This window comes from Fundulus heteroclitus, chromosome 17 (assembly GCF_011125445.2).
Source record: "Fundulus heteroclitus isolate FHET01 chromosome 17, MU-UCD_Fhet_4.1, whole genome shotgun sequence".
Taxonomy (NCBI): Eukaryota; Metazoa; Chordata; class Actinopteri; order Cyprinodontiformes; family Fundulidae; genus Fundulus; species Fundulus heteroclitus.
In genome coordinates this window covers 13,212,733-13,240,459 of record NC_046377.1, presented here as the reverse complement: position 1 = coordinate 13,240,459, position 27,727 = coordinate 13,212,733, and the positions used below count along the sequence as shown (strand labels likewise).

Below are 27,727 nucleotides of genomic sequence, written 5' to 3'. Positions count from 1 at the left end.
ATACAAGACAGAAAGTGCCTATTTGTGTGTGTTTTGCAGCTCCATTGAAAGAGTGCCTTGCAATCACTGACACACACAATCTTTTGTCGTCTCAGGTGGATTAGTGTGCTGATTAGTGCCAGCTCTGCCATTTAGGCAGGTGTTAATACGTTATGCTTAGTATTCCAGACACAGACCCAAACTCAGCTCAGGCTGTCTCTCCTTCTCTTCCAGGGGTTTAATCTCAGCACCCAGGAGAGGTCTTATTCTGGCCTCTTTAGCATCCCGAAAAACAATCCCAGTTTAGTCTTTTCATCTTTAACCAAGTTTGTTTAAAAAAAAAAAAAAACTGTTCCACAAATGTTAATTTTTTTTTTTTTTAACTAAACAGCACTTTTTGTGGTAACTGACTCAGTGGGACATCATTTAAATCTCAGCATGTCCTTTTATATGCTTCACAAACACATAGAAAACGTTTTTTTTCTCCAATTTAAATAGCATATTTTATTGATATATACATATTAATGGCGAACATTTTAATGCTTGTTAAAAATGTTCAGTCATTTATGGGCGTTGAAGTAGTTAGTATACCCGGCACATTGTGACTCAGTAACGTTCATTCAATATGCTGCTGTTTGTCTATAAAAGTGTCCATCCAAATGAAGAGGACTCCAATTGGTATTAGACCTTTTGTCAGTGCCATGTCCAATCCTCTTTTACCTCTACAGCACATGACTATTGATCTTTTCAGCAGTGCACTTCATTCATATTGATCCTTACTGAACTATGATGAATGTCTTTCCTGCTAGAAGGTGAAGTCAACGCAGATAGCAGTAGGAAGCTGGAAAGTGAAAATGCATCTCATTGCTAGTTTGTAAAAATATTCAACATGGTTTCAGTGTTGGGTATATTTCAGAAGTGAAATTGCCAAGCTAGAAGGCTTGTTATTATTGCATGTTGAAAAAGTAAGTACATTATTGTTGTTGTTGTTGTTTTTTGCAACTTCACAATGATTGCATTCAATTTTAGCTAATTCCATTCTTAGCCATTTTTGTATAATTTGTACCTGATATCATAACGAGTTCTACTTCTTCTTCTTTCAACATTTCCCATTCAGGGGTTGCCACAGGGAGCCATCTGTCTCCATCTAAGCCTAGCTTTGGCATCTTCTTCTCTTACACCAGCTACCTTCATGTCCTCTTTCACTCCATCCATAAATCTGCTCTTCCTCTAGGCTTCCTGTCTGGCATTTCCATCATTACAAGTCCTTCTAAATGCATAGTTTATATTATATTTTGCAAATCAAGCTCTTGTGTAATACAAATACAGATTAAGGTTTCAACAAACTGAATCTTTGATTCAGTTTGTTGTATTCTTTGTTTGTTGTATTTTTTTGTGTACATCTTAAATTCTTATATCAGCATAAAAGTAATTTCAGGAATTCAATCCTAAAAGGGAAACACATTGCATAGGTTGGTAACTTTCTGTGGCCTGCAGCTAATGAACACCCCAAACCCAGTTTCACCTGAAAATTAGAAAAGAAAAGAAATGTTATGCATTAGCCTGTCAGCAGTCTTCCCTCAACTATTTAGGGCAAAACTTAACATTTCTGCCATCAAAATACTTGATTTGGGGGTTTTATTATCTGTAAGCTAGAATCATCAAAATCAACAAAATCTTGAAATAAATCACTCTGGAGTTTCACTTCTTAATGAAATCATTAAAATTAAAAAATCAATACAAATGTGTGTGTATACACTTTGTGTACAATAATGCAAGAGTAAGTAAGTTATTACTTTACTACATTACAACATATACACTGATTAACTTAGTGACTATGTTGGATGTTAATTAGATGGTTGATTTGACTTGCTTCGTTGTTCCTGTGAAACCAGTTTAGTCTGATGTTTTTTCTTTTTTTATAATTACACATGTGTTACTTTGATTTGAGTAAGGTGTTTTTTTCATTTATGCTCACTAAGAGCATTTTTTTAAAATGTAGGCTTGTATAAGCTTCATGACAAAAGAGCAAAATCCTAAACATGGTCATGTTACAATTAGCAAAGACAAAAAACTTACAGAATCTTTGAGTGCATTTTATTATACATTTATGTGTTGAATTGTGGAATCTCATAGGTGTTGTACATTCTGTTTGTAATAGTTTTTACAAACACAATTAGGAGTACCGTAATGCCCATAACTTAATATAATGCATAAAATAATAACCTAGTTACCAAGTTAGACCACAAAAAAAACTAAAACATGAGAAGAAGCAAATGCCATATTTTGGGAACTCACTATTTAAGGAATATTTTTTGCCCTTTCCAACAACGAAGTATACTGCTCAAAAAAATAAAGGGAACACATAAACAACACAATGTAACTCCAAGTGTTGCCTTTATTTTTTTTGAGCAGTATATTTATAATGCTAGACATTGCCCAACATCTTTGAAAACTCAAACCACTTTCAATCAAGCTATCCGTCATGCTTTGCAACCTCTCACGATGTGATTATAAATGTGCATAACAGCTTTCTGCAGAGTGACGAGAAGAATTTTCCTGGGGTTGTATATATGCTCCAGAAGAGAGGGTATATGGCCGTCTTTGAGGAGGTAATTTAGGTTGAGTGGTCGCACTATGGGCTCATTTGCTACGGGTCACCAGGGGATTCAGACCACTCGTCTGTACATTGTTGACTAGCGACCTTGTGGCCTTGCAGGACTGCTCTCTGTTATTACAGCAGTCTTTTGTGAGTGGATAAGCACAAACACCGATAATTCACACTTTCTCACTGTAGTGGAAGAGGTTGCCTTTGCAAGCCTTAAACCTGCAAAATATGTGTACGCTTGTAACCTAACCTCACTGTGTGTGCTTGTAACGTAAATTTCTATTCGATTTTTATGGGGTTTGAGAGACGAGACAGAACCGAGCTGAGCTAAATGGAGCACCATGTCGTATATAAAATGCATGTTTAATCTGAAGAATTTTGTTTTTTTATCAACTGATATTCACACTGTTGGGATCATGCATTCCTGACTTTCTTCCTTTTCCCTGCAGAGTGCACAGTTCTACAAGGTCACCACAGAGAACTATCACAAAGCTGCAGACAACGTAAATGCCAAATTCAAGTAAGTGTACTCATTATTCGTCTTTCCCAAACTAATGACATAAACAATGTAACAAAAATCCAAAAACTTAATAATCCTTCTATCTAAAACGTTTCTGTGATAACACTCCAACACTGATTCTCTCTAAGCTGTGTGAAGACCTGAAATTGGCACCGATAACTACAAAGCAGAAGAAAGCTTTAAAAAAAGATATCAGGCCTCCTGCTTATGGTTTCCACTCACTGAAAAGTAATTAAGAAATGTCAAAGAAGTCAAAACAAGATCTGGATGATGGTGGAAACTTTTTCTTGTTTTCTCTTTGGCTTAATTTTTTAAAATTTAGTACTGCGCTCATATTTTACACCATTCAAACAGAGTTCCTTAAGAAATTATTTCAATGTAAAGGGGACACTGAGTGTTGGCATTTCAAAACCTGTGAAATATTCAATTCAGTTGATTCAATTTTGTTAAAAACATTTCTTAATCTGTTTACGGACTCTACACTTTTTTCCTGCAATTATGATGGGTGTGATGCCTGACCACCCCCTATTGACAAGCCACAACAGCTAAAAGCCATGTTAATGTTGTCCATTAGCTAATATTGATGATGTGGTTCTAGTCATTTGCTTGTGTTTGTTTATTATTTTACTACTAAAGTATAATTATTTATTCGGTATGCTTTTGTCAAGTTAATATGTGTAGCACATTTCAGTAGCAAAGCGGTTCAAAGTGCTTCACATCATGAAAACATAAAAACATCATAAACGCATTGAAACAGTCACTGGTTGTGAGACCAGTAACAAACATTAAAGGAGCTATAAGTAATACTGAGACCTTATAGCTCATTTCGGTACAACAGCTTGCCAATCACATCAATCTAATATGCCGTTTTTAAACGGTATGTTGCTGTTGTGAATTTTTACTTTATGATAGGAAATGTTATATCCATCTCAGGTGACAAATGAGAACGATTTGGGTTATACAGTAATTATCTTATTTATAGCTCCTTTAAATTGCATCAAATGAAAACATCAGTACCCATCAAATATGTTGGTCAAGGATCCTTTTATTATAGGCCGAAAACAACTCTAAACAGGTGGGTTTTCAGTCTGGTGCAGATTAACCCTTAATTTAGGGTTAATTTTTATTTATTTATTTATTTATTTTTTTGTGTGTTCCATACCCTGCTGGTCCTCATATCTTAATGATAGGTGCAAACATCTGCCACACCTTGCAATAAAATACCAGTTGGAAGGCAATATTAAACATTTAAGCTGTCATTGAGGAAGCTCACATCCAACGCGTAAATGTAACTGAAGAAGACGTAAAATCCCACTCCATTCCTCATCCATCTGTCTTCTTAATAAGAGGCCATTAGGCTCCATAGTAATGTAGGAAAAGTGGATGAGGAGCCTGCAGGAGGTGGGGCAAGATTGGGCCTTGGCTCTGAGCTCACCTCTAGGGAGGCTGTGTTGATTGTGTTAGCTTGTCATTAGCCAACGCTAACACTGGGATCATTGTCTCCCTCAGAAATGTTGGAAACTGATTAGCCTAGCCCACCAGGGCTTTAGCGCTAGACTGGTAGAAGCCAGAGCTTAGACTTCCCAAATCAAATTAAAGAAAAAAAAGATACACTGGAATCATATTAGAGCAAAATGACAGCTCTAACTGCTAGCAAGCGTCGAGCTAATGTGCAGTTAGTCATGTGACACGGGTCTTTGCACGGAATACTGTGATTGGTGGATTTGATTATAGGGGGTGCATTAGCATGGCTGTGACTGGGCTCGAAATGTGGAAAAGCAGTGGGGGATCTTAGTGTGTATGCGTGCTAATGAAATAGCGGGAAGGTCTGGTGTTACAAGATGGGAGCAAAGATGCATTGTGGGGATCAGAGCAAAGGGTTAATTGGATTTGACGAGTACTTTTTGGCCTGCTATTGCTTGTGAAGACATTCATGCATAATGGTGTATGTTTGTTTGCTCCCGTTGAATGAAAAGCTTTTATGTGTTTCCTCCAAGCTCCCATGACAGAGACCTTACAGAGATAAGACACAATCTATGGCCTCTGTTGCATATTGATAAATATTTGTCCCAGTGACTTGATTTTTCTCAGTAATAAATAGAAATGATAATAAAAAAGAGCCAGTGCCTTATCCATATTTGATCGAATTAACATTTGATATGGTTGTCTGGGGATGTAGCATGTGGATACATAGTTCTTGGAATATCCTTATTTCACACTTTAGGTCATGTCAGTGCTGCTTTGAAGGGTCTATAAGGGCTGATATTAAGCTACAGTTTATTATAGGGGAGAAGCTGTGTAGGGCCAGATGTGGATGCCTGTCAAGGTTTATTACTTTTTCAGACAAGTCAGATATCAGGAGTGGGTGGGAGCTTAGAGATATTACCACCTAAGCTCTGTGCAGCACCTGTTCTTATGCTGGTTCTTTTGGGTTCATGCTCTGCAGCATCAAAAACAATTAGTTTGATTTAAAGGAGGACTGGTAATCAAGAGATTTGTTCTCAACAAGAAGTCTTTATTTTGAATCAAATGTGTTAATTAGAGTATGTTAGGGTTTAAAGTTAACAATTATGCATTACTGTGACCTCATTGCAGCCACTCACAAAACTCACACTTCTATGTATGGAAGGCTCTATGCATATCTACCATCGTTTAGACTTCATAGTTATAATTTTGGACTGAGAAGCCTGGCGTTACTTGTTATAAGATGTTCCAAAATCTGAAGTAGGTCAGACCTAACACAGTTGGATCATAACTGCATGATTTAAAAGGAACATACATATAAATTCTGTTGGTTTAACGTTTCCCCCATATATATATATACTTAAATGCACTCAAAACGTAATTGATAATGTATTTTAGAAAAAATACACTGCGCATTGCAGGTGCTTTTTTACTTTCCACCTGACACTGACCGTAGATAAGAGTTCCCAGTTGCCTTTAGAAATGTGGCTATCTCTCTCTTTCTCTTCTGATTTATAAGCTGCCTTATTTGCCAGTGGTTATTTATCAAAGTAACAGGCATTATCACAGTGTCCAGCTCTGAATGTTTGACCTTCTACTTTTCTACATACATGGAAGGCTGCATTTGTGTGAATCTCGGAAGGACAAATAGACAACTGTGGCACCATGACTTTAATATTGAGCCTGAATAGGACTGAGTATAGACTGACAGGAAGCGGTTAGATGTGTGATTATGACATAAGATGAAATGAAGAAAAGCCTCGGTTGTCCTAAGCTTCCTGTCAGTGCCAACCTTTGACAGAGGTTGGAACCTCTTTGTTGAAGGAGCCCACTTTTACTTTGTCCAAGGTCCCTGCAGAATTAAGAAGGGACCTGGACATCATGTAGTAGTGAATAGTTTTGACTGATAGGGCTGTGCAATGCTAAAGAATGTAAGCTCCTAATTTGAACATCTCTATCACCCTTTTGATGTCTCAACAATACATTTTTAGATCCTAAAAGGTAATGGATTTTACACTGTTTTTGACCAAGAGTGCAGAAATTCAGTTTCCCCTATACATGCTGCCACAAAGGATAAAATCTAATTTTATTCAGTCACTCCACTTACTCCTCTTCTCCCTGAGGCTACATGCTCACTCCCTCTGTCTGTTTGTTTTTTAGCTCTTTTGAATAAATCTGTTTTTTAAATTTAATCCAGGTGACAATAACAGCAGTGTCGGCCCCTGCTTTGCCTCTAAGCACACACCCAAGCAAAGGTGGAATGAGGAGGAGTGGAGACGAACTTGTTGAATGTTAATGGCTCACTTTTTTTCTGCACTGTCTTTTCTGGATACCAAGCCTGGCTGTTTCTTTTTTGTGCTGTGTCAAAGCCCTCTTACCTACTGATTACCGGCAATCCAGTCCTTTCGCGTTTCTTTTACGAATTTATCCCATTTCTTTTGGACCTTTTGATCCTTCGGCCAAGTATGTAGCGCTTACCTAATGACTTTAAAAATTATCAAATTTTGTTTCTTATTTTCTAGAGATCAGAATTTGGATCCCCGTCTTATTCAGATGGGGATTTTTGGAGATTTTTTTTTAATTTAGCTGCCATTTATTTACCAGTTTAATTCTGGCTTTAAAAAATGTGATGTCACTGAAACACCAAAGTTACACTGAAAACCTTTTTGAGTCTTTCATAGTTTAATCCCTGGATTGTATTTTTTTTTCAACTCTCCATTTTCAAAATATGTTTTTTTTTTTATTTCCATTTACAAAACGTGTTATTTGCTCCAAATAATGACACAAAATTCACTTCATAATCGGTTACTGTTGTCTTGGACACTATGAAAGTCTCAAAAGAACAGGTTTGCAGGGCTCTATTTATCTTGCAGAAGTTCATCAGTCCAGATGTTGAATCAGCTGCAGCACCACTTATCAATGGCGTTCCACAAAGCTCCCTTCTAGCCCCTTTTTTGTTTCCTTATTTGTTTTCCATTTAGGTGCCAAATGTTCCTAAGGATGTTCAGGTTTATTTACCCATAAAGATGAAAAATTTAAAATCTTTAAAACGGTTGCTATGATTTTGGCCCTTTTATTATTTTTACCATCAATTGTCAGTGAAAACTGTAGTTCACTTCCTGGCATGTCTATTTAATTAATAAGCAATTTTAGCTGATAAATAAAACATTTTGTCCAAGTAGGCCTCGCTCTTTTAGCCAAGGTAAAATCCTATTTCTTTCAAAAATATTTTTAAAAACATTGATTTCTCATATATGTACTCTTGTAATTATCTATATAAGGGCATTCATCCCTAATTAGTGTCTGTAGTGGCCATTAAGTTAACCGTAAAACTTACACAAGTAACTTTATTATGTGCTATGTATTTTTCTTGTTTGTATTAAAATTCATTATTCACACATTACCTTTTAAAGTAATACTGAAGATGCTTCTTGACATCATAAAATACTGTGTGACACTAAGAATGATTGTACTGCAACTTTTGTTTATTCTTACATTTATTAATGTTTATTTATTATTAATGTTTATGTCTTATGTTTATTAATCTAAAAAGATTAATGTTATGGAAAGGGACCATCAAATATGTATCAAAACTCCTCTTTTATTGTTTGTGTTTGTGTTATGCATATGCCAATTTTATTCACATAGCAGTTATTTATTAGGTGCAGTAATTTTAGAGATGTTATGCCTGCTGTAGTAATAAAGGTGTTTTTCTGTTAAGTAAGCAGTGAGAAGGCAGGAAAGACTGAGCAGCATTTTGACCCCTCTGTCAGTTGACTGTAGCCACAATCCTGTAGCTAGGCAACCAGGGCACAAGGACAGGGTGGTGGTCAGCTGAAGAGACAGAAGTCAATAACTGCTTTAAAAGCCCCTCTTTGGGTCTTAAGAGCTTTGCCTTTGCGGCTGGGAAAGGCACACATAATTCAAGAGACCTGCGTGGGGGCACACGTGGACACAGACTGGACACCCAGACTGATTTGTGGCATGTTTCTTTGCTCTGGTAGAAATGATTAGACATTCTTTATTATTTCCTGTATTATTTTATATGGTGTTATTTGCTACCTACACATAATATTTTCAGATTTTCTACAAGGCCTGTATCAGATTATCATGCTATGATAGGCTTGGGTAAAAATGACAGTTTTTTGGGCATTTACGTAACAATTACGTAAAAAACGCAACACTTGTTGCATTTATTTTAAACAGAAAAGTAAGGTATTTGCTACTGCTGCGACAATAGTCAAACTAGTTGATTATTGCAGTATGAATATCTGCATTTAACATTGTTTTTCATAATATAGACTTATGTAAAACTGCATAATAAGCACCTCATGAAGTTAGTACTATTCTTTAAATGCAGAATTTTTTTTTGGCATTCAGCAAAAAAATAATAAGGTTTGAGCAGATTTTGGTGACTTCATCTGCCATCCTCAGGTAGCCATCCTGCAGTTGTTCCCTTAACAGACATGGTGCTCATAGTTTTAAAACAGTGTCACCTTGATTAAAGTAATGAATGGAAGTCTTTTCATTTCCAATTATTTTATTCTCTATACTTTGATACTTAAGAATGTGATTTCTCTAAATTGTTCATATTCGGTGATCAGTTTTAAAAGTTGTTCTTTGTTAGCACGACAAAGAACATCCTTGGAAAGCACAGTTATACAAAAGTCAGGCAGAAAATCTTGTGCATGTTAGACTTTGAGACAGGAACATGCATCCAGCGTTTACTGAAAATGGTTGATTAAAATAACTTTTTCATTCCGCAATATTGAGAAAATAAAGTTATTACACAGATGTCAGATAGAGGGTGAACTATTTTTGAGTGTTTCTTTTTTTTTTTTTTTTTGCTAAGACAGCAAAAAATACTATACACATCTGTAGTAAGTTTTTAGTCTTTAAGGTTTGCCATTTCCTTGGAGGCTTTAATGGACTGAATTTTATTTAATGTTGGGCTAAATCTCAAACTTGCTTTTTGCCTGAGGCCAGATTCCAGTGTCCTTGTAAGAGTATGCATAAAGAAAGTCTACACTTGGTGAACACAATGAACTCCTTCCTTTCTTCCATTCATCTTTCTTGCTCTCCCTTAGTGTTCATTTGGTATTAGAAAAGTGTTTTCTGTCTTAATTTAAATCTCTTTCGCTGTCTTCTTGTTCATTATTGTCCACTCTCGCCTCCCATCCTCAGCCTCCCTCTTCAATCTTTGGCAGTCTTTTATCCCTCATGCTTTTTTTCTATTTTTCTCTCTGTTTCTGCCCCTTTTCTATTCTTGAATCTCTTATCCATGCTGATGGATTTCCTTGCGGGGGGTCACTTAGGTCCGCTTTCTAAAAGCAGCATGAGTTAAACGTGCTTCATTTTTCTCCTTAACTGGATCATTTGTATTTATTTACTTGTCTTATTATTGACGCCTGCCTTAACTAGAGAGAACAAAAATGCTTTTTAAGGGGGAACCGGCACCCTCCCCTTAACCCTGTTAACCCCAGAAAGGCCCCAAATGATGATAAATAGACAATGTGGTGACTGGGAACGCAATCAGTGGTGGCTGAGCGTAATCCATACTGTCAGTGGAGCTACATTTGTTGCGTCAGTCTCTGATTGGTGTATGAGCAATGGAAGGAGTTACACATGATGTATTATGTGAGATGTGATCAAATTGAACCATAACATTGTTTTCTCTCACTCTTTCTTTTCAATATTTGTTCAGTTCTATCAAACAATACGCCTCTTATACATTAGGACAAGCCATATAAATAGAATCCTTTCTGGGATTTGCTGCAAAGGTATGATATCGTCACCAAAGGAAGCCTAAATGCCATTTGATGACTTTTGTTTGGTCTTATTAGCGATGATGGGTAGTATTTCAAAAAAGAAACAAAACTCAGTAGCCACGCTGAGGGATTTTTCAAAAGCTACGATACATTTCTACACATAACCTTTTTCCTCTTGTAAACAGGCTGCTTGGTTCTCTTGGAACATGTCATCTCAGCCCCTAATCAACCAAAGCTCTCCCATGCTGCTTAAAAATAGGTTGACTGCTCACCTTACCAAGATCTTAGTACCATCAGTGTTCTGTTAATTTGTTCTCAGTTTAATACTTCTGGGCAGGCACTTGAAAATAAGCTTGACAAGATGCCACATTCCACTATGGCCCACAACAATTAATCATTTCTACTCCATCCACCCCCACTGGATTGTTTCTTCTTGAATCAGGAAACATTGTTCAGTCCAAGGATTCAAAACTCAGGATCTGGGCACATTCTCCATAATGTGTACCAGCTTAGGCAAATGCATCTTACACTTTTCAGTCACTTTAAATTTTTTGTCTGCATTTATATGTTTTTAATGCTGTTTTTGTTTCCACACAGTCCTTTTTTCATTACTATAGCCCTTTTAAATACTAGGTACCTGTTAAACTACTGTCCTCATTTATTTAATTCCTTTTATGCTTATTTTTGGAGAGCAATTTAGAAGCTCCTTCTTCTTCTGAAACCTTTGTGCCAACACCCAGGACAAACGCTTGGGATACTTCAGAAGATTGATTGGGATACTGTTAGGTGAACTTTGATAGGATAGTTGAAGTTTGCCCACAGAAAATTTCTTAGGGAACTCTAAACACCTTTATGGATGTTGTGTGATAATGTCCAAGAATTCATAGTTTTTGGAGAAAGGTCATTAAGACCCTTGAAGAGGTGACTGTGATGAGTCCAACTACTAGAGTAACCTATGACACATCTTCTACACTAATCTATTGGTGTGTTCTCTTTGTACTCAAACTTTAATTTTCAAAGTAAATTTTTTTTTAAATCATATTTTTGATAATTTGTCAACGCATACTGGCAGATGCACTGCTAAAACACAACCAGTAGTACACCAGTTACATGATTTAGTGAAACTGCACCACTAAACTGCACACATTAATTGCATTCAACCTTAGATCTCATGGAACAGTGTTAAAAGTACTAAAAGGAATAAGTTAAGTAAATCCTTGACTAGAATTCTTTAACACATTAATACATACAGAAAGACTTAATTGTTTCTATTGATAATACAAAATAAGCTAAGTATGTTCGTGGGGATTTCTGATCTGAAGTAATTTTGTCCAACCTTCTTGTAACTATAATAACTTATTTTGTTTTATTGTTTCACTGGAATGAGCTTCATCACTAAAAATTCAAAGCTTAATTTGTTTTCTATTCATACATTCCTCAAAGCTACAACATAAGGTCTCTGATCTGACCTTTCTAAACCACAGCTAAAATGGGAGAATTGTTTCTATTCATAATAAAGTTTCACTGGAACAAGCTTCATCACTAAAGATTCTAAGGTTAATTGTTTATATTCATAAAGCTACAGCTTGAAGTTTCTGATCTGACCTTTCTGACACTACAGCTAAAACAGAATAAGCTAAGTAAATCCGTAAAGCCGTGGCACACTTAGTACTGCACAAACTTTATTAGGGAATATGTTTCTTCACTGTTTAGCACATAAAATGGAGAGAGTAAGTTATTATCATGTTGTATTGCAACCAGAAGTTGCCTCTATAACAACTAGTAAATTCCACTGCTAACTCTAAGTTCCAACTATAAACAAACACTAGACCTGTCTAATGGCATTAATCTTGCTGCTACTAAGAATATACAAGTTAAGCGATGGAACCTTCCTTATAAAACCTAATTAGTTAATTGGCTTTGAAGTTTTCTTGAAACTGCCTAAATATAAATAAAGGATTGATACAAACAGGCAGACGACTGTGCACTGTGGCTCTACGCTCTTGCAGAAGTGAATGCTGCTTGTCTAAGACTTGATGCAATCTGCTGGGTTTCCTTTGATAGGAAACTTTTTGACCAATCTGTCTGTATGATTTGATTGAAATTGACTTTAGAAAGTGCCTCGAGATGACATGTGTTGTGAATAGGCGCTATATAAATAAAACTGAATTGGGTTGAATATAGAAGCATCCTCCGCCAGATTTGATGGGACACACCAAAGGACATTTTAACTGTGGTCCAACCTCATATTTGATATAAAAGATTATTAATGTAGATTAGAATGACTTCAAAACTCTGTTAGCCTAGATAGGACTGTTGATTGGTGGTGGAGTGGGTTCACATAAGGGAGAAAGTAATCGTGGGAAAGGATTTTGAATGTCAAAACGCATTTCCAGTCCGTTGTTTGATAGATATTTAATGTTGACAATAAAAACATTTAATGACAAAGGAAAAAAAAAACTCCTCTATTCCTCTGTCCTTTAAACATCAAGCAATCAGCGATAAAATGAACTACAGCTGCACCATTCAGACTTCTCCAGTGGTGCTTCGTCTTTTGTCAAAAATCGTTCAGTCGTTCATTATTCCACGTCTGAAATTACTTTTCTTCCAGGAGAGCCTGTAACGCTGTCCACTGCTGCAGTGGATGGCATCTTTTTTTTTTTCTTCTCTTTTTTTTTTGTGCCCCCTGTCTGAGGAGTTGCAGCCCTTTCTGTGTGTGTTTGGAGCTGGGATGTACCTGAGATTGTGATAAATGACCGTGCCCGTTCGCACACTTGTCTCACACTATCGAAACCTGCTCTATCATTAACAGAGATCTATGAATGTCATTTTAGAGTCCGATGTCAGAGCAAATGGGAGTCATGGTCGATATATGTTGGTTTGAGAAATAGATTAGCGCCATTCCTTGTATAGTCTGTTGGTTAAATGTGTCCAGATTGTAAGAAAAACCAGACATAAATCTTAGGGTGTGCCATGGCACATGCTTGACATGTTCTTTAAGGAATGTAGGCCTTGACATAAACCTATTAAAATATGTTCCCTGTGAGAGAATTTGCTGACTTGTACAGCGGGAGGCTTTAAATAGGACCCTGTTGGATGATACAGGGACACCTTGAGGATGGAGGAATGTGTTGAGAAAGAATGAGCAGGTAATTTGTTATTCTTTATTGCATGTAAAGTGGAACCCCCCTCAGATTTGTGTATGGTTTCTGCCTCTCACTCTGATTTCTCTGTTCTCTCCTACTAAAACTGGGAATTGGATTTTCTTTCTTATATTTCAGTAACATCCCTTATTTCTATATTAGCAACTTTATTGGGTTTGTTACCCTTTTTCTTTCCAGGATTTGTTAAACATATTGCTGTTTCAGTTCCCTTATAAGGTATTTTATTGCAATGGATCGCCCCTATTGTCACTACCCACTGGTATGGTTAATCCTTTTGACTTCCACTTGTCTTTGTGATTTATGATGTGCAGCTTAGAAACACTAATATAAACACCTAAACCAACCTCAGCCTCCCTTTCATTCTTTCTTCTATTAATAGATCAGGGATACAGGGATTTTGTGTGCTTGTACGGGTGCATGTGTGTATTGGGGGTTGGCTTCTGTGAGGAGTTGTTATGGAGACCTTTACTGCTACTGATGGCAATAAGTCGAAACCCCTATATGACTGTTTAGATTTACTGTCTCCGGGGTAAAGGGGCGCAGAGCACACACTTAAACTCGCGCAGTGCAAATAATAAACTGTATACGGCGGCATGACTGTATTTATTTCCGCGTCTGCTGCCACGTGCAGTTTTATTAAACACGGCATGAATCTCCTGTATGGTTTGACACAAGGAATAAAAAACATGGAAATAAAGATGAGACTGGGTCGGGTGATTGAATCGGAGTACTGTACATTGTTTGGATTTTGATGTGCTGGTCTTTTTTTCTCTTCGAATAAGTAAGAATCTGATGGCTTAAAAATGGATAAAAGGAAGCAGGAGAGCGACAAACATTGGACATTCACTGACAAATGACTGGTTGGAAAACATGCCAAATAAACACTTTGGATGTAGATTATTTTTATTTTACTGCAACAGCATACATAATGCATGAATAAAACGCAAGCACATTAATTGATTCCTCTTTAAAATACATATTAAGTTTTTTTGTGAATTCCTAGTTCCTTCTTTATGAAAACTATACACTCTGCAATAATGTTTGTTCTGCCGATAAGCAAAGTTAAACTTTTATCAGGCACATGCATAAATCAGCCACGTAAACAATCTCACAATATATGACGGATTTGTTGGGATGGGTTGTTTCTTCTATTCGTTGATTTCTGTATGTATGTCATAGATTTAGGTTTCTTTAGATTTGTTTTAAGAAGTAAAAAAACAGCAAAGGAGGGTGTGTGGATAATGAAATCAAGGTTTGGAACCTTTTTTTAAGTTTTTAGACGTGTGCTTTTCAAATGCAGGAGGTCTTTCATTCAAGCACATCAGTCCTAGATATACATTCCCACTTTCTTATATCAACACAGAAATTAACCTTAACAGAAGCTGAATTTATAGAGCGAGGACAAACTAGAGAGGTAAAAAGCTGAGCATGCCTCTGGCGCCCACTCCTCCTTTATTTCTGTTACACCACATAATTAAATTAAGATTTTTGTTTGTTTTGGGTGACCTGGTGCGGCGTCCTTTTTTATGAATGCCTTGCAGCTTGGGTTACATGGGAATTGGATGATTCACGACTATTTTGTAAGGATATTTGTAAGGAAACTTAAAAATTCCCAGAGTGGCAGAAACTGCTGTGCTTCAGCATTTAAATGAGATACTGTTGCCACAACATTATTAAATCTGGCCTTTTCTACCAGGGTGTACGATGACCTTAAAAAGTAAAGCAATATCTAAAGTCAACTCTATGTTTGTCGAGGTAGTTTTAAGTAAAAATGATGAGAAGCAACTTTTGTAATATTTGGAAAACTTGGGTAAATAAAAAGGGGGTCTGCTTTATGTTGATCTAATAGTTTAACGTGTCTGTTTTTGTGGTTCGCTCATTCCGCTCCGTAAGACCACAGCAGCCTCATAGAAAATGACTTGAGAGCATTTAATGTAAAAAGGAGGAGGGAGGGAGGGGAGGTTATAGTCATTTTGCACTGGCTGTGTGCGGTTGGCGGCAGGAACTTAATGTTAATCTTAATGACAGATGATAGCGGATGCAACATCGCGCCAGTGTGTGTGACAGTGTTATTGTCTCTGTGATTAACTCAGCCACGTTTGCAGCCTTTTCCCCTGAGAGAGAGCCAGAGATTAAGCATAAATAGAAGTACATCTGTTTAGTTTTTCATCAAGAAAAGCTCTTCATTTCAGGCCACCTTCTTTTCCTCTCACTGCTTTCCCCTCTCTTCATTTCTCTCTCTCTCTCTCTCTCTCTCTCTCTCTCTCTCTCTCTCTCTCCGGGGCCATTACTGGTGATAAACACGGCGGTTTGTATCAGCAGGATGCACCTGGCATTAACGGGAATGCTTAAGAAAGTAATTAGTGTGCTTATGTGGCTCCTTTCCTCCCTGTAGATGCCCATAGGCGGTGTAATAAATGAGCGCCAGGATCCATAGGAATAGGACGGCAGCCATTTCTGCCAGTGCCGTTGTCATCGTTCAGCCCTCCTGACGCAGAGCGATGGTCTTGTGCGTGCGCTCTGGCAAACGACCGATTCTCGCTTTGGTAGTTCCACGAATGCAAAACCCTTTCCACTCCCAGCAGCGTAATGTTCCAGGCTGCACTGCAAGAGGCAAATGTTGGGTGTTATTTAAGTTATAGAGCGGCTCTGGGACCAAACTCAGAGAAATAGGCTTATGTTTTAGGGCGCAGTTGCTTCCTTTTTCTTTTTGTGGACAGAAGATGGATGCCACGATTATAATCTGTGAGCTAAAGAGAGAAGAGCACAGCTGGAAGCATATTTGCTTACCTTAAAGACTGGAAAGTGAGAAAGCTGAAATTTCAATATGTCTGCAATCACTCAGACAGCTTTTAAAGCTGTCCGACTCAGAAAGGAATAAAAAAAATATATATCTTAAACTGACTGTTTAGGCCAAAAGCTAAAAATAGCGCTTCACTGAAGCAACTGCTCATGCCAGGCTCCTTGGAAAAAGACCTCATATAGATTTTTTTTGCAACACTCCAAGCAATTAAGGCCATGTGGAGATGGCGCATATGTACACATCTTCATTGCAACAGCTTCCTGCTGCATTGCACCCTGGGTAATGACCCATGCAACCAATCCCACACTTTGTATCCACCAGGGGGGTAATTTCTCTCTCCAGGATGCAAATCAAACATCTGATTCTGACTACGGGGGCTTAGCTTCATCGCCCAATATTCCTTTGAGATGTCCAGAGTTGCTGGCAGGCAAAATCCCTTTGCCTTTCACACCCATGCGAGGCACGCCTAGAGAGGCAGATGCTGTGTCCTGAGCACTCATGTGAGCAAAACGATGACACCGCTATTAGCATAATAGGCCAAGAGGCATCTGCATGCGTAGTCATTATGGATTTTTATGGGGTGTGTGAACAGGGAGACAAAAGCAGTTATGCTGTGCGAGACACAAGTGTGGGTGGGATATCCCGCCGCTTGGATTGGTTAAAACATCCCACTCCTGGATACATTTATTCTAAAAGTCCCATTTAAATACACTGACTATTATTGCATCTATTTTAACACAAAAAAGTATTTGCAACCCTTTGACTTTTAAGCATTTCCACACATTAGAACCACAAGCCCCAAAATATATTTATCAGGATTCTATGGGATTGTCCAACACAAAGTAATACAGAATTGTAAACTGAAAGAAAAACGATGCATAGTTTTCAAACTACAAAATAAATAGAAATTAGAAATGAATATTTAGCATTTGGATTTAATCCCTTTTGCTCTGAGAACCTAAAAAAATAAAATCCAGTGCATGCAACTCCATTCAGAAATGATCTAAGTTGGAAATCCAGCTGCTCTGTGAAGACCTCAGAGGTTTGTTAGGGAACACTAAGCAACAAACGGCATTGTGAAGACCAAAGACGGCAGCTGACAGATCAGGGATAATGTTGGGGAGAGGTTTAAAATAAGGGAAGGTCATAAAACAGTATCCCCAGCTTTGAACATCTCGTAGAGCGCTGTTCAGTTCGTCATCTGCAAATCAGGTAGTCAAAGTGCTGGCCTAAATCAAACGGAGAATCTGTGGCAAGAGCTTAAAAAAGCTGTGTAGATTCTCTCTATCCAGTCTGATTTAGCTTGAGCTATTTTGAATAATATTGGGTAAAACATTTAGCTTCTAGACGTACAAACCTAGTCAAGATATACCCTAAAACACTTTTAAATAGCAGCAAAAAGAGTTCTACTAACTACTGACAATAGGGACTGAAAACAAGGAATGATAACATGAATCCTTTTATGTTCTTCCTCAAATATGTCTGTCACATTAAAACCAAATAAAATGCATTGGATTATGTGGTTGCAGCTTGATCCACTTTGGGGGGGATCAAAAGATATGAATAGTTTTACAAGGCACTGTATCATTTCTGATGCTCTTCATTATATCCCATCACCTTAATTAGGAGCAGATGGAACCTTGAGGAAAGACTCACACATGCTAACATGAAGTAATGTGTTGCCTGCAGTATGAACAGGCATATTTCCATAAAGCAGCTTTTATGTAAATACCGAAAGATGACGGTTTGTATATAAAGCAGTACAGCTGCATAGCTCGACGTTCTCAATTGTTGGATTTGTCCAAATGAGCTATCAGTTGTCCTGAGAATTTTTGAAGATAATTATATAAGAGGTGAGACCACTTTACCAGAAAGGTATACTTTTTGGGTAATAATTACAATTTCATCATAATCTTCCCTTCAAGACTTTGCGCAGATTAGAAAGCGTTGCTCTGCAGGACAGATTTCATACCAGAACCCCTACTCAGAGCGCTGGTGTATCTCCACTTTTGTGGGATGAAGCTATTTTCTTGGAACCCCCCTGGCTTCTCTGGCAATATGTAGTGGTGCAAACAGCAGGCTGTGGACCCTTGACCTTACTTGCAGCAAATAGTGTTGCAGGTTCTTGCCTCAGGTCTTTCAAGCTAGAATGATAGTAATAATAAAAAAGGCAGGGGGGGTCTTACACACACACTCAAGCACACACACACACACACACACACACACACACCACTGTAATTTGCAATGTAGCTCAGTGAACTCTGACTACCTAAGTTCTTTGGTGGTGAAATTGCAGATTTAATATCCAGATCAATATGCCTTAATTCCACATTTATGACCCATCTTTAATTGACCACCCTTTGGCATACAGTTTCTATTCAGCCTTTTCTTTAAATCGTTCGTCACGTTGCTCCTCTACTCTGGTCTTACCAAGCTGCTAAAACGGATTTCCTCGTTCCCACTCTTTGTTTTTCTCTTTCCACCCCTGCAGGAGGTATGAGGTGCATCCAGTGTGTGGAGACCTTCAGGGCCAGATCCTGGGCTGCTACAAAGACAACGCTGGAAAGACCTTGAACTGCTCCAACATAGCAGCGCTTTACCTGCAGTGTGTAAACAATGCCAAACAGGTGTGTGTTTCTTAAGTAAGCTGTTCCTGCTGGAAAATGTCTTTTTTTTTTTCCCTCATCTGAACTTGATTTATTTAGTTTCCCCTTGTTTTATGTCGGTATTACGGCAACAGTTACAGCTAAAAGCTATGTACGAAAACTTTGACCCATCAGTATAACATTTATGAAAATACTGTCTTATTCTGCTGTTGTGTTTGACTTATATTCACTTATATTTATAACCAATCCCTCATTGCTGCATAACAGCAGTGGGTGGAAATCTAATTTTGTCTGTTAATGTTTGATCATGATAAAATGATCAGTTGAACCTTAAGCTTTTAGCGAACTGCAGTTATTGAAAGCTGGAGTAAAGATGTTTGGAAAACTTTTAAATGCATTCATCTTTTACTGCAGTAGCATAGCCTCACGGTGACATTAGAAAAATCCTTTAATAACTTTAATTTGAGTACATTTATTCAGTAGGAGAAAAAAATACAGGGCAAAGTTTATTTATACTAATATGTAACGCTTTTAAACAGAGAACCTGATTTTCAAAGCCGGCAATGAATATGTATGTTTACTTAAAAGTTCATTGTCAGGAGTGAAGGAGATGGCAGACAGGACAGGTAATGGTTGTACCGGCTGATGAATGGAGATGGCAGGAGTTGACCAGGTGAAGATGGCGGAGACAGCTAGCTGACCAGATGAATGATGACTTTGAACCACACTGACCAGGTGACGTTGGCAGTAACCAGATGAGAGCTGGAGAGAGTAGTCCAAGGGGCTTGGCAGAATCCAAAAAGTCACAGACAGTCCAGGTCGTGACCAGAGCGAACCAGCGATGAGTTCCCAGCGAGGGCAGAGCGAGCCAGAATCCAAACAGGAACCAACCAGGCTGGCGATGCATACAGAACACTATGTGATAAACTAGTGAGAGCAGGGAGAGCACAGGAGCAGTGGATCAGCAGGCGATGCAACACAGTCACAAGGAAGAAGCTCATGTAGGCAGAGAGACGAGACGAGACGTTCTGGCACTAGCTATGTTTACATGGACAAAAGTAATCGGAATAAAAAACCGTCACGTAAACACACCGATCGAAATATGAGGATCGGATTAAGCTCAGTAGAAATGAAATTGTAATCCAAATGAGAGGGGTTGTTCATGTCGATTGATAATCCGATCAGCGTGAATATAAACGCTTGTCAGGCTCAAGTTATTCCAAATATAGCAAACTGACCCTAGTGCGCATGTGCGCCTGACATAAACGTGATTTATTTCTGCATTGGCGAGTGGCGGAAATACGCCGAGAAGCAAACCTGTCGGGGCTCACGATACAACCTTTCTGTTTGGAGAAAATAAGCTCAAAATTGTTGCTTACTCAGTAACGTTTCAACCGTAATACGAACCTGATGCAAGTCCATCCTGGGTGAGCGGAAGAAAAACAAACTCCTATAATACTGCTTTGTTTACTATTTTTTGTTGGTCAGCTAAGATGGAAGTTCTTCTTCTTCTGTGTTTTTTTTTTTTAGGGGAATTTGATAACTGCACATGTCAGAGTGGTTTTACTCTGAATAAAGCCGGGTGCATTTAGACGCACATTATGATTAGATTAATTGATTGTGTGCCCATATAAACGGTACGGTCCAATTATTTAATCTGAATACATTTTAATCCGATGGTGAAATTTTGTGCATGTAAACATAGCAACTGATTGACTGTGGGGCAGGTATCTATAGGTGGAGTCCCAGGTGGAATGACTTGATGATAGTCTGTGGCAGGTGGAGCTGATTATGTTAAATGAGTCGTGACTGGAAGGTGGCTGAGAGGAGTGTGGAGCATGAAATGGGAAGAAAAGTCCATCAGCCCAAAAGACAGGCCCAAACATGACACTAATTTACTATTTTATGCAAATGTGTTACTGTTTTTTTTTACTAATACAGTAAAAAAATATTTTAAAATCATCAGTCTTTCATCATAAATTCTGTAATTGTGTGCTGTCAGGGCTTCAAAAAACAAATACTGTTCTAAACAACATGCAAAAAGATACTTCATTATAATTATTGGGTTCAGTAGTGCATCTGTGTTGCTAAAGAATTCACAGTATGTGCATTCAGTCATGCTTTGTAAGATAAACAGCATTTATTTATGGATTCATTAAACTATAAGTAGAAAAAATCAATTTAAACAGTACAATTGACAATGCCCTTCATACTGTCAACGTTTGCAAAAATGTACAGTTAATTTCTCGTTATCACAGTAGGATTTATTTTTATCACAGTCTCCTAAAAACCTTCTGATAATTGGTCATCCCTATTTTGTTGATCTTAGTAAGACTTTCTAGGATCTATGTTTGCTATGAACCCAAAGCAGAAAGCCATTAACCCTGTCCACTAATATATCGCAGCTTATCGTAACATTCCCTTTTTAATATCGTGTAGCCCTTCTGCTGATGTCAACTGGCCCATATACAGTCAGAGCAAAACAGCTACAGGTTTAACTTTCCACCATGTATAGAGCCGAGGATGGTAATTAAGGTTGAATAAAATCTCCAACTAATAATTATACCACTACAACAACAATAAAATCTTGACTTATTTTACACATCTTTAACAGAGGTGTCAATGAATGTGCAGTGCAGTGTAAAATAGCTTAGTTTTTTTACTTTTCTTAATCACCCAGGTGATTCATGTGGTAAATAATTCAACTTAATTAATTGGAAGCTCTTAAAGATAACAATCTTTTTTCCTTTCAAAAGAATGACAAGCCTGTGCGTTCGCCTTCATGGAACGGTAACATGTAAGTTGTGGCTATTTTCTGATAGAGCAGGTTTCTGTGTAGTGGAGTCTGCGTGATTTACAAAGTAGTACTATTTGTCTATTAGCTGTACTGTATGTAAATGACCTTATAGCTGTATATCCTGAATATGAATTAATCACATATATTCCCTTTAAAAACTATTGATACCACTGAAAGGTTGACTTTTTTTTTTTTACATCACAGTCACTCACTGAAATATTTTCTTTTGGAATTTTATGTGATAGACCAACATAAAGTAGTGAAGGAAAATGATGCATTGTTTTCCACATGTTTAGCAGGTTTAAAATTGTTTTCAGTCTTCCCCGAGTCCATCAATTTACACTGGCATTGTAGCTGCAGGTCTGTCTCTACCAGCATTTAAACATATATTTCTAACACCAGATGTTAACATGTTATTGTAGTTCTGGCTGTACGTTTAGGATTGTTATCCTGCTCAAAGGTGAACCTACCCCTCAGTCTCCAGTCCTCTTTTTAACTAAATCTATCTTCCCATGAACTAAACCAGCTGTCCTGCTGAAGGAAATCATGATACTCCCTCTACCATGTTACATAAGGTTGATACTGTGTTCTGAGTGATTTTCACTGTTAGTTTCCTACCAAATATAGAGATTTGCATGTAGTCTAAAGTTGAATTTTGGTTTCCTCTTACCAGAGCTCCTCCTTCCACAGCTCCACGATGTCCTCTCCTTGGCTTCTAGCAAACTGCAAATGGGATTTCTTCTAGGTTTCTTACAACAATGACTATCTTGTTGCCACTGTACTAGAAAAGCCAGATTATTAAAGGAGATATAGGAATGTAGGTGATGGAAAAAAAGAGCAAATTTTAAATGTTTAAGAAAAGAATTTCTACATCAGCTTTATGCACCACTTTGTGTTAGTCTGTCTCATAAAATCTCAGTAAAAACATTTAACTTTTGAGCTCGATTCCCACTGTTGGGACAACAATCCCCTTCTCTTTCCACTCTCTTTCCTACTCAAAAATACCCTATAGTGCTAAAAAATATCGAACAAAAGACACTGAACTTTTGGGTTGTATGGTGACAAAATGGGAAGAGGTTGAAGGGGCTGTACTTAATACTGCTACTTTTACTAGGCACTATAATTTGCACTGCCTATCCATGCATACACTTGTACACCCATTTACAGAACCCACTCCGACTGCTTGCTTTTAGACAGGAGAATATAATCTCCATGAGGTTACTGGCGCCTGAATAGAGACCACTAAAGAGCCGTTTTGACCCTTACAGTCTATTAGCATAATACCTACTGACGCAGGCGTTCCCTTCATTGTCTCTGTTTGTACTTTAATGCAATAAGTCCAAGTGAGCGGCAGACACCGCTCGGACACCACCGTCCCATCTTTACATTTGCTGCTCATCACAAGTGCAAATGTTTTTTTTTGTTTTTTTTCTGCAGCCTTTTCCTCCCACAGTCAAAACTGGACGGATCTAGTGATGTCACTCACGCTGATATTAACTCAATTCACCTTCTCTCTCACGTTGCGCCCCAAAAAAAACGCTCAATTTGCATTCATAGAGCTTTTCTATTAGATTTTTTCTGCCATTGCATTGTTTCCCCGGAAATGAGGGAAACTGAGTTTTATGTCTCTCGGTCACTCGTGGGCATTAGTATTAGATCTAAAAGTCAGATGCGGGCACGTTTTTAAGCTATATATCATGTAAATTGCCCCGATGTTTTATTCATCTCGCGCATCCTCGCCTGTTTACACGCACGCTTAAGGCGGCTACCTGTACGCGCGTCAGAATGCGGCGCGGGTACGCTCGCAGTCTGGCTGCTGGCTTATAATCTTGTAAATTGTTTGGAAGCGAGCCGGAGACGGTTATGGTAATCCGCTTGTGTTTATCACCCGGCAGCAATCATGGCGCACTCCTGTTCATCTGGGCTTATCTGTCTTAAGACTTGCTTTTAAAGTCATTAGGTGTAAAAGAGACGGTTCTGCGATAAGGCTTTAAAGGAATAATATACAGAATTACACAGCCGACAGAATAAGATGGGAGGGAATGAAGTAGGTTTGATATGAGCTGATGTAGCTTCCCGATTAGGATGTTTACGCGGCTTTATCAGAGCCGAGCAGGAAGCCGCCGCAAGAACAACCGCCAGGGGACGTGGCTTCTTCAGCTCTGCAGGTCAGAAAATCCAAAAGTGACCTCTAACAGTTGCTTCTCATAAGTCCAAGACATTTGGTAGCCTGGCTCAGAGAGTTGTCTCCGGACGAAATCGGTTCCCCCCCCATCAAATCCCAACTCTATCCCCAAATATCTGGCTGTCAGGAAGCTGACCCGTCAACCGGAGGCTTTAGCGTCGTCAGCTGCTTGGCCTTTGTTACTGATAATTATCCGTTTTATCGCAGCAGGCAGCGATAACATTTAGACCCACTTTTGCTCTCCTTTGTGCCCTTCACCCCTCGGCACCTCTTCGTCCCTTTTTTTCCCCCCTTCATCCGCCATCCCTTCATCCCAAGTCACATTTCTAATGCATTCAGCTCTTAACAGGCTTGATAGCAAACAGTGAGAAAGAGGCGGTGGAGGCACAGATAAAGTCTCTTCTTCCTCTCTCTCCTTCTCTCTCAATGAATAGGAGTTTATCACTGAGGCTGATCTCTCCATCCACTGCTTACCGCCTCATTCCATATTCTTGCTGCATGACTGCCTCTTTGCTCCCTATCTCTTCCTTCGCCACTTTATTTTTTAGGCTGACCCGTCTGTCTCCCCTGTCAGTCTCGAAAGCCTGAGCAGGATCCCCGTCTGTGGTGTCAGGCTGTGTTGCATTTGCAGGCACTGGAATGGGAAACCGGTCCCGCATATTCATTTATATGCTTAACTTTTTTTTTTTTTTCTTTATCGTTGCGCTGTTGCATTTCATCGTTTATAAATTCCACGATCGTGCCCTTTAAATCTCAACTTGGAGCATGTCTGTGCTTTTACTTTATTTTAGCTCACGATTATATTCAAGTGGAAGGAATTTGAATCCCTACATCCGCATCCTACTTGATGGTTTTCTTTAGTTTTTCAAAACATTGTCGGAGCTTTTTTTGTCACATTTGCTGAGGCAATTATTTGTTTAAAAAAAATGAGACTTGTTTCTCTACATTTGTTCTGTAATACACTGCCGTTCTCATTTATTGGAACCCTTTTCAAAAATGCATTTAAAAAACTAAAATACAGTCCTCTTTCATTACTTTTTCATCCTTTTTGCATTTAAATTTTAGTAAGGTAAAAGCAACTAAAATATCGTAAATGGCAAAATATAGCAAGATGAAAATGTCTTTTATTTACCTTCTTGACTCCTTGACTTAGTAATATTATCCTACTCTGCCTGGAAAAGTTGGGGTAGTGAGGACATCTCTTGTCCATAGCTACGAAGCCCTCTAGGGGACATGGGGAATTATTTTTATTCATTATTTTGCGTTACCTCGCAAAAACTTTTGCTTTCCCTCGCAAAAGTTTTTGCGTTCCCTCGAGGTACGGCTGATTTATTTGTTGTGGTCTCTTGTCATTCACACATAACAATAAACCGTGAGAGCCGACGTGAGTTTTGAAACTACAAAGCTTTGTCTTAAGCGGAAGATCAAACGTGCATCTACACAGCACAGCCTTCACAGACCAGTGTGATGCATTCGTGAGAGTCAGAAAGCTATGGTGCATTCAGGAGCATGGGACATTAGATTTTTCAGAATAAAAAGCTAGCAGATGTGCATAATCAAAAAATAACAGAAATACAATTATAGAGCATTCAGTATTGTAAGAAAGCCAAAACTGTTTCTGGATAAACACATTATTGTATGATAAATTTGAAATGTCCCATGCTCGTGAATGTACCATAGCTTTCTGGCGCTCGCGAATGCATCACACTGGTCTGTGAACGCAGTGCTGTGTATTTATAAGTCAACAAATAAATCAGCCATACCTCGGATAAAATCTTTGGATTTAATGTTGTTCATAACACCCGTAATTTTGTAAATGAATCTGCCAAATAACCAGAGTTTTTACCCACAAGAGGTATATTAAAATGTTTTGGTATCATTATTTTAAGAACAAGTAACTGCGTTGGTCAAATTTTAATCCGTTTTCCTCGTCGATATTCAGTTGTACAGAGCGAGTAATAGTTGTGTTGATTTGGATTCATGTCTGGAAGCAACTCGATCTGATGTTAATCTACTGAATAAGTGTATGCAAAATTACAGATGTTTGCATTTTAAGTCACGCCAATAAAAGACAAAATTTATTAGCAATAAGTGTGCCCGGTATTGTTTTCGGTGAAGTAAACAATACCGGCATGGAGAGGACTCTCCATGCCGGATTTTGAGTTTTCCTGGTTTTCATAACTTGTTTTTATATTTCTATAAATTGCGGCTGGAAGTCTCCTGCAGGTGTTTTCCTCTCGTTGGTATTCCGGCAGCAACTGTTTTTAGCCAATATTTATTTTATGGCTGGTTCAATAGTGTGGGAAATAAACTGGCATTCCTTCAGAGAGATCTTACAGTGCTGTTATTAGGGTGGTCACTGAGGAACAGGGTATTTTTGCTTCCTCCTTTTTATCTACGTGAGACCTATTCTTTATATCCCCTGCTTCCCTTTTCTTCCCTCTCACTCATCTTCTCTTAGGTGTGTTTTTTTCTTGTCACATCTGCTGCAGAAGGCTGGTTCAAATGGTTATTGACAGGGAGAGCTAGGGATTTGTGCTTGCACTTATCACTAATATGGAATCCAGTGCCCCTCGGGTCTCTTCTCTGCTTCTTGAACTCACTTCATCCTCTTTTTTTTTTTATTGTACTCTCAGGTTTTCCTCTCTTTGTGTCCTCTTTCATGTGTGAAATAATATCTTCCTCCTCTGTTTGTCTGTTTTGATTTATGATTTTTTTGTTTGCTGCTCCTTCTCTGATTCTCTCTCCTCTCTGATTTGTCTACAGAACAAGTTGAGGACTGGGGGATAAGGATAAAGGAGGAGCGATTCTGAGTGTATTGGGGGATTATAGATTGATGGACTGACAAGCTAAACTAGAACGGGGGAAGGAGAGGAATGAGTCAGCACCAAGACACGCACCTGCAGAACCCCACGGAGCTCCGAACCAGACTAGAGTCACTGAACACAACACTCTGGGAGAGGGAGATATAGACACTTCTTCCTTAGCTTCCCTTCCTCTCTTACCCTTTGTCAATCTCTCTGGTGACTGCGGCGGAGAGACAGCGATGCTGTGTGATGTTTCGCAAACACAGCGTGGGGGAGAACAACAGGATACAACCCGAGCGAGATTGGCCGTCTGCTTTATCTTGAGCCGTTGCCCGCCTTCAGAAAGCCAGCCATCCCTGTCACCGGTCCTTTGGACCGACCCACTCTCACCTTGACAGTTAGAAAAACAAGTGTTCATGCTAGGAAGTGTCAGTCCTACTTTGTTCTTCACAATTTGTTGTCTTCCTGCGCCTCGTTCTCCATAAAGTACACAAATACACACATAAACATCTGTTATTACTTTGCGTTTGTTTGACTTTTGTGGTGATGTCCGTGTTAGTATCTGCGTTGAGCTTTCCCAAACACCAACATTTGTCTGATCGGAGGAAATAAAAGTAAAATGCAATCCCGTTTTTCAGCTGTTTGAATATGATGTCTTTTTTTGCTTCACAAATGCATGACAAATGGGGTTATTAAAGAAAGAGATGCTGCAGTGCCTTAAAACCAGCAGGACCATCACAACGAGACGGAATGAAACCGGGATAATGAGAGGTAAAAGAAAGCCACATTGAGTCATGTAAACAAGAATTAGTACACCTCATTAGTCAGTTCTTTTAAAAAACAAAAGTCATGTTTCAAAGGCTGGTCTTCTTCATTCATCTCTTAAAAAGAATGTGGTTAGAGTCAAACTCCAAAAAGAAACTTTGTTTTACTCTCTAAACAATCCAATCTTGGTGTTACCCTCTGGTTGAAATAACATCAATGAGATGCTTCTTGTAGCCATCGTACAGTCTCTGCTATCAATCT

General features: G+C 38.5%; 1 protein-coding gene across 4 annotated transcripts in view; it reads left to right on the top strand.

The window, feature by feature from the left end:
• Nucleotides 1-27,338, top strand: part of chchd3a (coiled-coil-helix-coiled-coil-helix domain containing 3a) — a 101,672-nt gene extending 74,334 nt beyond the window's left edge. For 2 of the 4 annotated variants that reach the window (XM_036148976.1, XM_036148975.1), the window contains 4 exons: nt 3,037-3,107; nt 18,798-18,933; nt 21,669-21,709; nt 26,661-27,338. In XM_036148976.1, the coding sequence (XP_036004869.1) occupies nt 3,037-3,107; nt 18,798-18,933; nt 21,669-21,709; nt 26,661-26,670 (258 nt within the window). In that variant the 3' untranslated portion in view covers nt 26,671-27,338. The remainder of the gene's footprint in view (nt 1-3,036; nt 3,108-18,797; nt 18,934-21,668; nt 21,710-26,660) is intronic. The other 2 variants (XM_036148978.1, XM_036148977.1) reach the window with 1 other exon arrangement.
• The last annotated feature ends 389 nt before the right edge of the window (nt 27,339-27,727 follow it).